This window comes from Eumetopias jubatus, unplaced genomic scaffold (genome assembly GCF_037043125.1).
Source record: "Eumetopias jubatus isolate StellerSeaLion01/CBP00866 unplaced genomic scaffold, mEumJub1_p1.0 scaffold_12, whole genome shotgun sequence".
Lineage (NCBI taxonomy): Eukaryota > Metazoa > Chordata > Mammalia > Carnivora > Otariidae > Eumetopias > Eumetopias jubatus.
The window spans coordinates 27,970,403-27,986,326 of NW_028274818.1; the positions used below are offsets into that span (position 1 = coordinate 27,970,403).

Sequence of the window (15,924 nt, forward strand, 5' to 3'; positions counted from 1 at the left end):
TCTGAGAAATTAAACACTATTTGCTCTTAGCGTACTGACCTAGAACACCAGGAGATCCACGTTCTAGTAAAAACATCTTCTCTTGCTTGACTCACTGTGTAACTGAAAATGAGACATTTTATTTCTCTAGGTCTCAACATGCTCACCTGTAAAATGGTGATAATGAGCTTAATTCCTCTTTATAATATGTGGAGACTAGAGAACACAGATGAGCCAATGTATAAGTATGTTTTAAGGTACTGTGATAAGACTGTGGTAAGCTGACTTAATACTCATAAAAATACTAAAACTCACTCCCCTCAAATTCTAATTGCTTATTTCAAGAAAATAGTTTAAGCTTTGCGCAGTGGCAGTATCGTAGCCAATGAGGTTCATCCCAGGAGCGATTATTGCTAATTGAAGAAAATAGTTTATTTGATCTTGAGCAGCAGTTCCAAGTGCTTCAGATTTCACCGAGCAGCAAAATTAAAAAAGAAGAAAAATGGCAGAAGTCATAGAGTTGCCACCTTTTAGATTTTGCCGGGAGAACATCTTTCAAAAACTTGCTTACCATTTCCATCACTATCATTTCATTAAAAAAAGAAAAACATTTTAACCTCAGAAAAGAAAGCTTTCTGGAAAGCTTACATTATCTTTATCTCATTTTGCCATAAACCACAGAAAACATCATAGACTAGTGTTAACCCCAAACACCAGTCTGAAGTAACTGGTCTTTAGAACTGCAGTCAACAGTCCATTCCGGGGATCTGGGGGACCTCTACAAGATGGCTTTGGTCTTACTCCAGGTATCAGGCCACCTTTACTGCCTGGTATAGTGAAAATACAATAGAAACACTAAATCACTTGTCTCCAACTCACGCTCAGATTTTCTCTTTTAATTAGTCATCTGAATGTATATATTTATGTACTCCTTCCAGCTTTAGAAGCTCAATCATGTCAGCTCTTTATAAGCCACCCTGACTCTGAGAGTCACACACACTCTCTCTCTCTTTCAAAAATAAAAAAAAAAATAAATTAAATTAAAAGAAAGCAAGAAGTCCAGTCACACCTAGAAGCAGTGGGAGTATGTGAGGTACAGCTAAATGCCAGGGTGCAGAGTGAGGTCTGTGTCCTATCTGAGACATCTCTACACATTCAAAGTGATGCTCGTAGGAATAAATAAGCAGGCAGGGCTTTGTTTCCTCATCTCCACAATGATACCATAATCCTGTCTTTTCAAGAAGATCAGTAAGTTAGTATCTATAAACCCACAGAGTTTTTTCAACAGCTTTCTTCCCAAGAACTCATATCGATTCTTAATCTCAAAACTAATTGTATCCTTTGTAGAGCAAGGTCATTATTCAACTCTGTCTCACTGACTAGAAGCGTATAGCTTCTCAGAGGCCTGGGCCGAACTGCAGGAGGAGCTGTCTCTGGTATCTCAGCAAGTTCTTTCTACCTCTGCTCTCTACTCATTATGAGTACTACCAAGACTTTACTTATGAAAGTAAAATTTTAAACAAGACATAAAAAAAAGGACATAAGTCATCAAATCAATTAATACTGAATGCTAGGGGCACTTGGGTGGCTCAGTCATTAAGCGTCTGCCTTCGGCTCAGGTCATGATCCCAGAGTCCTGGGATCGAGCCCCCCATTGGGCTCCCTGCTCCATGGGAAGCCTGCTTCTCCCTCTCCCACTCCCCCTGTTTGTGTTCCCTCTCTCGCTGTGTCTCTCTCTGTCAAATAAATAAATAAAATCTTAAAAAAAAATACTGAATGCTAGCTATCTTCCTAACCCAGTCTGAGCTTTATATATACTTACCTACTTAGCCACAGATATGAAGAAAATAAGCAATGGACAAAATTCTTTGGTCCCAGATACTATATCCTATGTTATCTAAACACATTGTACCCAAATTTGTTTGGTGATGGATTTATAGCTTTTGCAGGCAATGTGATAAAAGAAATGTTTGTGCGCACCCCTGCCCCCATCCATAATTTGAAGCTCTAATCCCCAGTGTGACTATAATATTTGGAGGTAAGGTGGCTGTCTGCAAACTAGGAAGAGATTCCTCACTAGGAACTGACTCAGCTAGCCCCGTGTGACACAGCTAGTCCCGTGATCTTGGATAGCCCAGCCTCCATAATTGGGAGAAATAAATTTCTGTTGTTTAAAGCCACCTGGTTGGTAGTATTTTGTTATGGCAACCTAAGGTGACTAGGACAGGCAAGATGTATCTGTATTATCTTGCAAGAATGTATCTTTAAGGCCTTTCAAACTGTATGTAACCATAGTAGGAGAAATATAATATTCAAATTAGTTCCAAAATACTCACTCTCCGAGCTGAAGAGGCAGAGAAGGTATTCTGAGCCGGTGGTGGTATCTGTTCGGTGATAATACTCTTGCTTTCAGAGTTGGAATGGTTGACAATGGCTTCTAGCTTTTTATCTATTATTGAAGACAAGAGAAGCAACAAGTGCAAGTATGAAAACCTTATCTGTGTGTATGTATGTACTTTTCTGCTAACAGAAAAGGTTTACCCATATCAAAACAGATTATTAGGGTCATGTAATGCTTGGACTCAAACTAAAATGAAATCTCTAGCAACGCTGCCAAAAGGAAATAAACTCAATGGTAAAATTCCTTTCTTGGTAGGCTCCAATTCCCAGATATATAACTGAAAACTTTCTCCACATTATGTATCATATATAAAATTCGTCAGTAAGTACGTAATAAGAATCTACTCTGTTTTGGGAGATTGGGCAGGAAAAACCAGATAGATCTTGCTTTCTAGGTAATTATAATCAAGACATGCGATAAGATGCATAATGATTATAGTAACAATAGAAGATCATATATAAGTTAGGTGCTAAATTGGTTGAGTTGGATCAATGGGGCTTTATGAGTTCAGAGTAAATCCTCTGAGGGAGGAAACAAGGAAAGATGCATAGAGAAAACTGGAAGACAAATACCAACTGGCAGGAGGAAGAAAGGGTATGAGTAATGAATCAGAAATCAAAATATACACATCTGTTGGTCAGTAAATTTAAGTCTACGCAGGCCTAATTTAAGCAGGCCTAATTAAAGTAATGCATATTCTTGGGATTACAACAGGAAATAAAGGTAGAAAGGATTACAGAGGATATTGCGAGTTAAGCTACAGAGCTGTAGTAGGTGAACCCTCTTAATAAATAACAGTAGTCCATGTTATAGGGCCATCAAGTGGAAACCCTGTCTGTCTCGTTCACTGCTACATCAGTGCCTGCACCTAGTAGGTGTGGCCTTCTGATCTACGTACTCTGGAAACAGGGCCCCAGAGTAATCCACCTATGAATTACGTGACAAATTTAAGCCACATTTTAGCTGTGTGACACTGGGCAAATTACTTAACATATATGAACCTCTCTTTTCTCACTGATTAATCAGGAATTTTAATTCTTACCTATGAGTTGCTATAAAGTCTAGAGATAATGTTTTTAAATTGCATCGTTCAATGTCTGGCCATAATAAGTCCCTAGTAAACAGTAATTTATTATTAATGTTATTTCTTGTGGTCATTATGAAATATTCAAGGCATTCTTTAAATATTATCTGAATATCTCTAACCCCAAGAAGTATACCTTACTACCTAAATGTGACAGATCATTATAGTAAGAACTCCCAATGAATCTATACCCCTGTGAGTGGTCTCTCAGATTGACTCTGGGCTTGGCAATGTGACTCTCCATGACCACTGGGATATTAGTAAAGTGATACAAACAGAGGCTTGGAAAGTACTTGTGCACTGAACCTTGCCCTCTTATCTTGTGGAATCCAACAGCCGTGTGAAGAAGCAGGGGCTAGTCCGCTTGATGAACATGGCCCACTTGCCTCAAACATCCTAACCAACTACCAGAAAGGTGAGTAAGGCCATCTGGGACCAGCCAGCCCCCAGCTGACTTACCAACTGACCACCAACACATGAGTAAGCCCAGTATTACCACACGGAGGAAAGAAAAGCCACCCCAGTGAAGCCCTTCCCAAACTGCTAACCCATAGAATTGGGTGTATATAAATAGTTGTTTTAAGCACCACTAAATTTGAGGATGGCTTGTTATTTAGCAATAGATAACTAATATACCAAATGTTTAAGTCAAATAAATAAAAGGAAGGGGAAAATAGAAATCCAAATCAAACTGCCTACATTCACCTCAAAAGAGAATTAGTATTCTTTACAATTACATTTATATATAAGACATATGAAAACTGTCATTTTATGAGGTTGTATCTGTGGATCTTTAAAAACAGGATAAATGCATTCAACAAATACTTGTTCAGTACATACATAATGTGTCGGGCATCATTTGGAAAGGTTTAGACATAATCCAGTTCCCCACATTTTCCAGTATACATTTATAAATAATGTATATTTATAGGGACCTACCATATAGAAGGCCCAGTGCTAGGCATTATGGAAGACAGAAAGATAAACAAGACACACAATACATTTCAGTGCTTCTGAAACTTGCTGGTAGGGGAAGAAGAGAGGAGATGAGAAACAAACAGAAATAACACTACTACTAGGTAATGGAAGTAATATAAAAGAGGTTCAAACAAATAGCTACCAGTCAGAGGAGGGGAGAAAAACTTGTATCTGTGATGGTAAGTCTTCATAAAAGAAGCTGATTTAAGCTGGGCTTTGAAATATGAGTAAAACTTCAACTGGCAGAAATGAGCAGGGAAGCTTGCTGGAACCATCTGGCTTCTGCCTACATCAGGCTACAGAAACTGCTGAGATTACCAGACTCCCTAAATGCTGTCTCTTTCTTGACCTCTCCCTTCCCACTCCTACCCTGGCTTTTCTTTCTTTCTCTTTAGGATTTTATGTATTTGACAGAGAGAGAGGGAGAGAGCACGCACAAGCAGGGGGAGCGGAAGGCAGAGGGAGAGGGAGAGGGAGGCGGAGGGAGAAGGAGAAGCAGGCTCCCTGCGGAGCAAGGAGCCTGACGTGGGGCTCGATCCCAGGACCCTGGGATCATGACCTGAACTGAAGGCAGATGCTTAACGACTGAGCCACACAGGCAGCCCCTTACCCTGGCTTTTCTGATGCAGAAACACACATCCTGGTTTTCCTCAACCTGCCTGACCATACTGTCTTTGCCTCTTTTTACTTCCTGAACACAGCATGCCCCACGATTCTTTCTGTACATCTTTTCTCTACCATCTTTCCGTTGGGAAATCTCATCCTTTTCCACACCTTTAGCTGCCACCTTTTCGGCAGATAATTTCCACATTTCACTTCGCCCCTGCTACTCTGAGGAGTCCTAGATCAAAGTCAGGATCTCAGGCACACCACTTGCCAGCTATGAGACCCAGTTTGCCTCACCCCTTACAGGGTCAATTTCCCACTCTAAAATGTGGTGATAATACATCCCTCAGGGTGTGGTTGTAAGTACACTGTAGAGTAAAAAGCACTACCCAAATGTAAAGTGTTGTTATAATCCCCCAAACTAAATATAATCTTTCTTACTAGTGAATACCATTGACAACATTTATCTCTCTCATGTGGCATGTATTTTATTCATGTATATGCCTTCCTATTCCCCTGTATGTCCTAGATGTATCCAACAAAAAGCATTTAATGAATGTGAATGCTTGTCCTGTGTCGGGCATCATGCAGAGACCTAGGAGTAAATGAAAAACCTAGAGTTCTCAGCCAAAATGATGAGTGTTACAACAGAGATAAGTATGAAGCGCTAGAGGGATACAGACGGGAGCAATTATCATGGGGTGGGGGAACGGTGAAGTGGTCCACTCCTTTTCACTTTTTTAATATAGGAAAACCTGAAGAAAGGCTTCTTCATCCTGGTAAATCCTATAGCTTGTAACAGAAATCACTCCATAAGGATTTGATGGTCAGAAATGAATTCTAAGGTGCAAATAAAAGTTCAGGGGTAGGAAAGCTCAGGGCATGTTTGGGGAAACCAAGCAATCTAGCTTGGCTAGTAGATGACACTGCCTATGGATAGCACTGGAAAGGTCAGCTGGAGATAGATTGTGAAAAAACTTGAAGGTTTCAGAACTTGGGATTTATTCTACAGGCAAAGATGGGAGAGGGGAAGGTGGTCGTAGATGGCTTCTGGACAGGGGTGTAGTATACCCTAAGGGCGCTGTGAGTGCTTTACTCCAACAGCAATGTAGAGATGGGTTGCAGGGACCAGAGACCTGAGGCATGGGTACATATAACGAAGCAATTATCGTAGTTCAGGTAGCTCCCTCCCATTTTTCTAACGCCTTGATAGTTAACAAAGTGATCTAGCACAGAGCAAGACCAAATAGAAATACTTGAAAGCTTAAGACATGTAAGTCCTTAATAAATAATAAAAACATAAAAAAGATGAACATCTATAAATTTTGATAGGTACTACACTAGCATTTCCAGAGCAAGCTGTGCCTACTTAATAACAGAAGTTCAAGGCTCCATGAGTAAAAGATCATCTCCTATGCTATAAACTTAGTTGGTGCCTATCTTCTCTACAAAATCAAGGGTCTCTAATTTCCTTTGGTGACATTCAATGAGCTGATACTAGTGCTGTTAGTACAAGCCAGTGAGGGTAGGACACATGTACTGTAAAAACCTTAGTTATCGTTAACTTCCAATTACCCATGAGCGCTATTCTGTTGCAGGTGAACCGCTACTCAGTAAAACCCAGTATCTCTTTTCTCAGTGTTTGCCTGACTGTGTATCAGAACCTACGGCTGCTTCTACACCTTGTGGATCTGACCATGCCCAGCACCTCGCTCGCACTGTTGGGTTTCCTGTCTTGCCATATAATAAACTTAAGAAGTGCCATATGAAGTATATATAATATTAATAACAGTCATAAAGGTAAATATGATTTTGTTCCTTCTTCAATCCCCACCTCAGGAATTGAAGGAGCTTCACATAATCAGAAGGAAAACGACAAGATCTTGGGATTTTGTTCAGGGAATCAGGTGAACCTGAGAACTAAATGCAAATTTTCACCAGCTGGTTAAAGATACTTGAACAAATATGACTCTGCAAGATCTCACCTCCTCAGCCTCTTAGCATACTGAATTTTGGAATCTGGTCTCTACACCCTACCAAACTGAGGTCAGACAGTTGGCTCCTTTACACAAGAATTTCTGGGGGGCTCCTGGGTGGCTTAGTTGGTTGAGTGTCTGACTTTGATTTCCACTCAGGTCATGATCTCAGGGTTGTGGGATCAAGCTCCCATTAGAGCTCCACGCTCTGACTACTGTGGAGTCAGCTTGAGATTCTCTCCCTCTCCCCCACACGCCTGCTTGCAGGCACGCGCATGGGCACTCTCAATCAATCAATCAATCAATCAATCTTTTTTTTAAAAGGAATTTTTTTGTGCGCCTTATCATATGGCTACATAGAAACCAATACACATATTCTAGCCTAGCTCATAGCTTTTACAACCAAGTTTTCACTCAAAATTTGGTATCTTATCTTTGAAAACTAAAGTTAAAGAACTTAAAGCTCTTTTTGGAGCCCTCTGACACCTCCTAGCTCTGACAAGCAGTGATCTCCTTGCATTATGGAAACAGAGGACCTTTACTATGAATATCTTTACATTACCTGCTTCCTTCTCAGTTTCTGACTCAGAAGCTTCATCTTCATCTTCACCTTCCTCCTCCTCTGAGCTGGAGCTGCTAGACTCTTTGCTTTCTTCCTCCATTTCTTGGGACTTGGATACCTCTTCTTCATAAAGCATCTTCTCTTTGCTAAATTAAAGATGACAATTTGAGTGTAACTCAGAAACGGCAAACTATTTAAGTTCACTGGCAATCAAGCATAAGGAGAACAAGTCTATAAACCCCTGTGTAGAAGCAATAACAGAAATACTTCAAATCCTTCTTTACATTCTTCTGAATCCTTGGGTTCTTGCAGACTAACGTTCAGTATTTGACTTTGGAGTATGACTTAAGTAGATCTAGCCTGTTCAACACACAGGAAAAAGGAGGACTATGAATCTTGACGGTGATAAAGCAGGTAAATATTTTTAAAAAGTCATTTAACAAATGTTTCCTGAATGTTTATTACCTGCCAGGAATCATGCTAGGCCCTGGTACAGTGGTAAACAAAACACACATGGTCCCTGAGTTCACAGAACTTAGAGTTAGGGATGTAACTAGGACTAGGAACCTGTAAGCTGGGGGGAAAATGTTGTACACTGTCTCAATTAATTTCTGAATTTAAAACACATTCACCTGGGGCACCTGGGTGGCTCAGTTGGTTGAGCATCAGCCTTCGGCTCAGGTCGTGAAACCAGGGTCCTGGGATTGAGCCCACGTCCCCTGCATCAGGCTCCCTGCTCATCAAGGAGTCCGCTTCTCCCTCCCCTTCTGCCCCTCCCCCTGCTCATGCTCACACACTCTCTCAAATAAATAAAATCTTAAAAATAAATTAAAAAAAAAAACACGTTCACCCACCTCAGTGTCTCCCCCATATATCAATGCCACTTCTTTGCCCCTCAAACATCCCACACGTTTAAAGATCATTTGGCTTAAATCAAACACAGTTTCTTTCCTGTATAAATTCTCAAGCTATGTCATACACACATATGCACCCAAACACAGCAGAGCTCATCCCATTTCTCAAGCCCTGAACACCTTACTTCTTAAAAAGTCCACTCTGCAACTTGCTGTTCAGGTCTGACTCAATGAGCTTATTCCGTGTCTCTTTTTCGCTTCGAAGCTGGAAATTGAGAAAACAGAGAGGAAAGGGAAGAAGTTGACTATTAGTACAAATCAGCAGCAATGAGAAGAACTCAAAATGGTACTGTCATTCTGAAGAAAACGGGACCGATACCAAAAGAGAAGAAAGAACTGAGAAAAAGAGAAACGCATCAGTTGGGTCTCCTTACAAGATAATGACAAAGAAAAATCCTCATCCAAGGTAAGAAAAAAACCATGGTGTTAGAGCTTCAATAAAACTGCTCGTATGAAATATCCAAACCCAATCTTCAAAAAACCCTGGCTTCTAGTGGAGGCTGGCTGGCTCATTCAGAAGATCATGTGACTCTTGATGTGGGGGTTGTGACTTCAAGCCCCACGTTGGGTGTTGAGAGATTACTAAAAAAAATAAGTAAACCTAAAAAAAAAAAAAAAAAAAAAGCCTAGCTTCTGATGGATTAAAAAAAAAGGGAAGGAACTTTGAAAAAATTCTTTAAGACCACATACCGAATTAGGTTGGCATAGTTCTCAAGAAAAGAATGGTACCAAAGGGGAAATAAGTCCCTAGAATAAACTGTCTGGTATTTAGATAGATGCTCTAGACAAAATGAGTTTATATCCCTGGACCCAAAAGTTATGCAGGGAGCAAAGATAAGCACCATTCCCAGTGCAGAAATGTTATTTAGTGAAAATATTATTTATGTTCAAAAACCAAACCATGCTGGGTAAAGGATACATAGAAACTCTCTATTATTTTCACAACTTCTTCGTGGGTCTAAAAATTATTTCAGAATGAAAAGTTTAAAACACAACAAAAACCTAACTAAACAAAGCATACATCTTAGGAAGGCCAATGCTGTTAGATAATAGCCCCAGTACTGTGTGTAGTGAGTCCCAAGTTTTAGCCTAGATTCCACAGCTCACCAAAGAAAACAAGATGAACTGTAAGTTGTGTTTGTCTGAGCTTTATATATGCAATTGTCCCACTAAGCCTTGAAGTAACGGGGATCTTCACTCTACCAGTCCAGACGTGGTGCTAAACATGTGTGCGGTGAGATACGGTTGATCTGTCCCACCAGTGAACTCCATAGTTATTTTTTTCAGAACTGCTCTAAGTTTCTCTCCTTTGTCCTAAACTTGAGTTCACATGCCCTGAGCCACAATTCATGCAAAGAAAAACACAAAGGAAAGCTAGTGATTTTTTTCTGTCCCACTCTGTTCAGACAGCAGCCCTGATCATCAGTAGCTGATCTTTATTCTCCTTGTCCAAATTAATCATCCCACTTACAGATAGAAAAAGTGAATTATTCATTGTTTATCTGGATATTGGGTGGGTTTTTTCCTTCTGCAGTCTGTACATGGATATGATACTTAGGTCGTTCTCCTACATAGCACCAAGCAACAGAATGGTACGTGCAAGCAAACAATAAAAGATTTAAAATGAGAAGGGAGAGGAGGATTGAATTCTGGATATCTGATGAATCCTGAGTAAGTATGAATCACTGGCCAAGTACTGTCCAATACCAAAAGACAGGTTTAGTTTTGTGGTCTTGTTTGCTTTGTAAGAAAGAAATATATTCCTCCCTTTCATGAATTTACTTTAAATAAACATGTCCTTTCAGTAAATAAGAGGAGAAAAAAGTTATGAGGTGTCCTCTACCCTGGTACTCCCTATTTGGAAAAAACTCTGATTTGAATATACCACATTCATTTCCTAGAACTCCAGGGTAATAATTACTTTGTTGTTCTTGTCATTTTTTACTTTCAGCTGCTTGAAGGCTATCTTATAATGAGTAAACTTCAACAACAATGGTTTCTGGGATATTTTCTAACAGACTGTTGCTAGTCCCTGAAGTGAACAATTATCATCTCTGGAATGTAGATATGTCCATTTCAGCTCTCAGGAGACATAACTAAAACAAGGTATGAGATACCTGCACTGTTATAAAAGCTTTTAAAAGCATTAGCCAAAGACTTACCACATTCTGCTTCTTCTGGAGCATCTCCAAGTGCTCCACAAGACCCTCATCAGCCACATCAAATGGTGTCTGGCCCTGGCAGAGAAAAGGGGGTACCATGATCAAAAGAAAATAGAAGTAGTGATTTTGTGACTTTATCAGAGAACTATTCAATACTCATTTTATGCCTTTGTTCCAGTGATGGCTGCTTCCCTAACTTATCTACTCTACATTATAATAATGCCTTCATCTATCACAGAGAAAACGTAACAAGAAACAGCATGTCTGTTGGGGAGCCTGGGTAGCTCAGTTGGTTAAGCGTCTGACTTAAGTCATAATCTCAGGGTCGTGAGATTGAGCCCTGCATGAGGCTCTGTGCGTGGAACCTACTTAAGATTCTGTACTACCTCCCCCCCTTACCCACTCACACACTCTTCCTCTAAAACAAAGCAAAACATATCAAGTCCTTTAAATACATGTTTTTATATTTAATAAAACAGTATTGAGGAAATCACCACATTATCTCTAATGCTTACTGCCTCTTGGCATATAATCAATTGAAATCTCTACTTCTACCTGTTCTAAAATGGTCTTAATTGTTATAATAAATTCAATAAGGGGCTTTTCTTAAAAGCCTCAGAAGGGGGTCCAGGCACATGTGCACTAAAGATTAAGTCACAGCAGTTATCTCCCTTCAAGAGGGTATCTCTTTTAGGAAACATCAGCACAATTCAGGACCATAACCCATAAACTGGGGATGAAAGCTGGGTTCAGGAGAGATGTGAAGCAGATAAGAACATCTACTAAATAAAAAGCCATGTCTCTGGATTCCTAAAAAAAAAAAAACTAGTTTTAGGGACAGGAGTTCTAGGGCCTCTAAAGTTGCTTGAAGTGAGGCTGAATAACTATTTTCAGCCAGACTCAAGGATCTTTGTCATTATAATGTTTTTTTAATGACTGGATGAGAGTAGAATTCAGCTATCAAAAGTCTTCGAATTAAAAATAAAGTAAAATAAAATCTTTCATACTTCACCATAAACAGCAACCTTAGGATTTCCCAGTGCTCATTTTTCCCAAGGGCAAATATCTTTTTTTCCTATTTATTTTAGGGGTTTCAACATAAATAGAATCAGAATGCTGATCAGTAGAGTTTTATTTTACATAGCAAACATCTCTGTGTTGATAATGGGGTCACGGGGAAGGAGGAGGGTGCAGAGAACAGAGCCATAGCTACCTGTGATGTAATATTTCCCCAGACAGTAAGCCTGGTCATTTAACTGAGACTTTAAGCCTTTTGTTCTAGAGACCCAGACACCAATTTCACTGCCCTTTTAGAGGGTCAGGCATACTAACCAGTTTGTTCCTGATATCCATGTCACAGAGTGCTTCTGCCAGGATGGAGCAAGCCTCCTTCACTCCCCAGTGTGCAGCAGCATGGAGGGGAGTCCAGCCATCGTAATCCTGAACATTGAGTTCATAGCCAGCCTGGATTAAAAGTCTAAGAAGAAAACCCCAAATAAGACACCTATACCCTCTAAATTACAGTTTTCTGCCAAATAAACTATCACCTAATTGATATTCACTTTGGCCCTGAACCACCAGGAAACTGTGATTACTTCTGTCCTCTAAGGCACAGCTCGGGCTTCACGGTTCCTACACTGAGAACCTATCACAGAGAGCAGTTATCAACCCGCTCTGAAAGGTCAGAGTGTATTTCCTAGGTACATCCATGTGACACCACACAAGAGGAGTATTTAGAAAGGTGTATCCCTTTGAGATTCACCAAAGCCTGATTAAATTTGCCAAACCACACAACTCTGTTACAAGGTGTGTTTTCCATTTCCTAGTGCGGGTAGGAAAGAACATATAAAATGAGAACTCCCATCAACAGTGTAAGAGGGTCCCGTTTCTCCACATCCTCGCCAACACTTGTTGTTTCCTGCCTTGTTAATTTTTGCCATTCTAACTGGTGTAAGGTGGTATCTCAATGTGGTTTTGATCTGAATTTCCCTGATGGCTAATGATGTTGAACATTTTCACCCAATGTTCATAGCACCAATGTCCACAATAGCCAAACTGTGGAAGGGCCAAGATGCCCTTCAACAGATGAATGGATAAAGAAGATGTCATTCATATATACGATGGAATATTACTCAGCCATCAGAAAGGATGAATACCCACCATTTGCATCGACATGGATGGAACTGGAGGGGATTATGCTAAGTGAAATAAGTCAAGCAGAGAAAGACAATTATCATATGGTTTCACTCATATGTGGAATGTAAGCAATAGCAAGGAGGACAATAGGGGAAGGAAGGGAAAATTGAAGTGGGGGAATCAGAGAGGGACTAACCATGAGAGACTCTGGACTCCAGGAAACAAACTGAGGGTTTTGGGGTGGGGGGAGATGGGGTAGCCAGGTGATGGGGATTAAAGAGGGCATGTGTTGTGATTAGCACTGGGTGTTATACGCAACTAATGAATCACTGAACACTACATCTGAAACTCATGATGTACTGTATGGTGGCGAACTGAACATGAAAGAAAGAAAAAGGAAGAAAGGAAGAAAGGAGAAAGAAAAAGAACTCACTCACTCACTCAATACTCTTCAGGGCACTTTACTTACGAACTTTCTAGTTGATCTTTCCAGGATCCCATATGTTTACTGTAGACTCTCAAACTTCCAACTCTGCGAAGTATTTGCAGGGACTTCTTGCTAACTACAAAGCTATAATCTGTGTGCATGGAGGAAGAAAGGTATGACTCCTGAGGCCCCAAACTGCACTGGCCTGATTGAGGTTACCCATATCATGGGCCTCCAGACACCTTCTAAGAAGTGAGCGGAATATGAATGTCACTCTCAGGCAAAACAGTATACTAACATACTGCCACACCTATTAGATACCCCATATTCGGTGGAGTATGAAGCACTGGAAGAATCTGGCAACAACCATGCACACGAAGCTATTAGCTGCCCATGTATTTGGGAGAGCCTGTCAACAGTAAGCACCAGAAGCTACCTAAAGCATGTATGGATGTAAGAAAAAATGGAACAGGTAGAGCAGTAGAATCCAAATCCCTCATATCAGTTTAACTCTCCTACTCTAACTGGACACTGCACACTCAAGATCTGTACCCTTAATCTAAAGAGCCCAAAGAAATTCTCTATGTCCAAAAAGGACCAAAATGATCACAAGTGTGTCCTGTATTACACATCACCAGAGGAGAAGACTGTAGGGATAGTAATGATAAATCACAGCACTAGAGGAGATCATGTAAGGTCATCTCCTAAGCTAGTGTACCTGAACTGTTTCTTATCATACATGTCAGTGAGAAACTCACGTGACAGTAGGAGGGTGGGAGACCATCTATGGATTAATATCAGCAAAAGAGAAGAAAAGACTGAATAATCAGAGAGGAAAACAATAAAGAAAGAAACATATCATAGCTGAAAATCTAATTCATCCCCTGCTTCCAAAACCCAGCTCATCTTCTCCCAGTTTACCAAACTCCTGACTGATGTAAACGGACAATACCTGAGGACCTCAGAGTAGCCCTTGGCAGCAGCCACATGGAGGGCTGTGGCCCCTGAGCGAGGCTGCCTTACATCCTCTAGTTTCCCGCTGTTGAGCCACTGGCGGGCATCCTGTAACATCTGTTGTTCCTCTTCTTTTCGTGACTGCTCTAGATCAACTCCTGCAGAAACCAGAGAGCCAGCATTACTCAAGGCCCATTTAAATCTGACAGGATATTTTCCTTAGATTCCAAACACATCATAAATAAAACTGCAAATAACAGTTTAGTCATCAAGTTGGGTATTCATCAAATGTACTCTTTATTTAGAAGAGCAATGACATTTATACACATACTAGTAGTTTTACCAGGGTTAAATCATCATTTTAAATACTGTGTGATGGCAGATCCATTAAAGGAACACGCTTAAAATTGTTTTCAATTTTAAAGAACAAAAAGACCAAACTGGACATTATTTTTGTATTATAGTATTTGTACAATGCTATACACTTCAAAGACCTTTTACATGTTACACCATTTTAGTTTCCCAACAATCCTTTGAGGTAAATATAATAGATATCACTATCACCATTTAACAGACGAGGAAATAAACATAGAAAGGTTAGGCGCCTCGCTCAAGGCCATAAAACACATTACAGCTGTAACTAGAACTCTGGCATCCTAGGTCCCTGTCTACTGTTTGTTCCCACTTACTACTCCAGAAGATTGGTACAAAAAAATCTTGGTTTCAGGTATGATATACTTTAAAAAAATAATCTACCTCTAATGTTCACTTCCATATGTAGGGAAATATACTGACTTGAAGCTATATAATCTAGAGCAGCTGAGTAGGTCATGTGCAGTTAAAACTTCCAAGGGAATGTAGCTTTTGTTTTGCTTTAAAACATTATAGAGGAATTCCAAAAAGTTCCTCCCTTTAGCCAGCAACTGTCCAACATCTGTGCCACTGGGCTGGGGTGGGGCATTCCCTCTTATATAAAATAATGACATGATCAATTCACAGAAATTAGTTGCATTTCTATACGCCAACGAGACAGAAGAAAGAGAAATTAAGGAGTCGATCCCATTTATAATTGCACCCAAAACCGTAAGATATCTAGGAATAAACCTAACCAAAGAGGCAAAGGATCTATACTCAGAAAACTATAGAATACCCATGAAAGAAATAGAGGAGGACACAAAAAAATGGAAAAACGTTCCATGCTCATGGATTGGAAGAACAAATATTGTTAAAATGTCAATGCTACCTAGAGCAATCTACACATTCAATGCAATCCCTATCAAAATACCTTCAACTTTTTTCACAGCACTGGAACAAATAATCCTAAAATTTGTATGGAACCAGAAAAGACCCCGAATAACCAAAGGAATGTTGAAAAAGAAAACCAAAGCTGGTGGCATCACAATTCTGGACTTCAAGCTCTATTACAAAGCTGTAATCATCAAGACAGTACGGTACTGACACAAAAACAGACATACAGATCAATGGAACAGAATAGCGAACCCAGAAATAGATCCTCAACTCTACCATCAACTAATCTTCAACAAAGGACAAAAGAATATACATTGAAAAAAAGACACTCTCTTCAACAAATGGTGTTGGGAAAATTGGACAGCCACATGTAGAAGAATGAAACTGGACCATTTCCTTACACCATACACAAAAATATACTCAAAATGGTTGAAAGACCTAAATGTGAGACAGGAATCCATCAAATTCCTTGAGAACACAGGCAGCAACCTCTTTGA

At 40.0% G+C, this 15,924-nt stretch overlaps 1 protein-coding gene and 1 pseudogene across 2 annotated transcripts in view; one reads left to right on the top strand and one right to left on the bottom strand.

Moving 5' to 3' along the window:
* Window positions 1-15,924, bottom strand: part of PPP1R12B (protein phosphatase 1 regulatory subunit 12B) — a 217,146-nt gene that overhangs the window by 130,822 nt on the left and 70,400 nt on the right. For both annotated transcript variants that reach the window (XM_028120208.2, XM_028120207.2), the window contains exons 4-9: window positions 14,178-14,337; window positions 11,995-12,139; window positions 10,663-10,737; window positions 8,626-8,705; window positions 7,587-7,732; window positions 2,316-2,428 (exon numbers count right to left, since the gene is read on the bottom strand). In XM_028120208.2, the coding sequence (XP_027976009.1) occupies window positions 2,316-2,428; window positions 7,587-7,732; window positions 8,626-8,705; window positions 10,663-10,737; window positions 11,995-12,139; window positions 14,178-14,337 (719 nt within the window). The remainder of the gene's footprint in view (window positions 1-2,315; window positions 2,429-7,586; window positions 7,733-8,625; window positions 8,706-10,662; window positions 10,738-11,994; window positions 12,140-14,177; window positions 14,338-15,924) is intronic.
* On the top strand, window positions 336-416 carry LOC114222042 (U4 spliceosomal RNA; annotated as a pseudogene).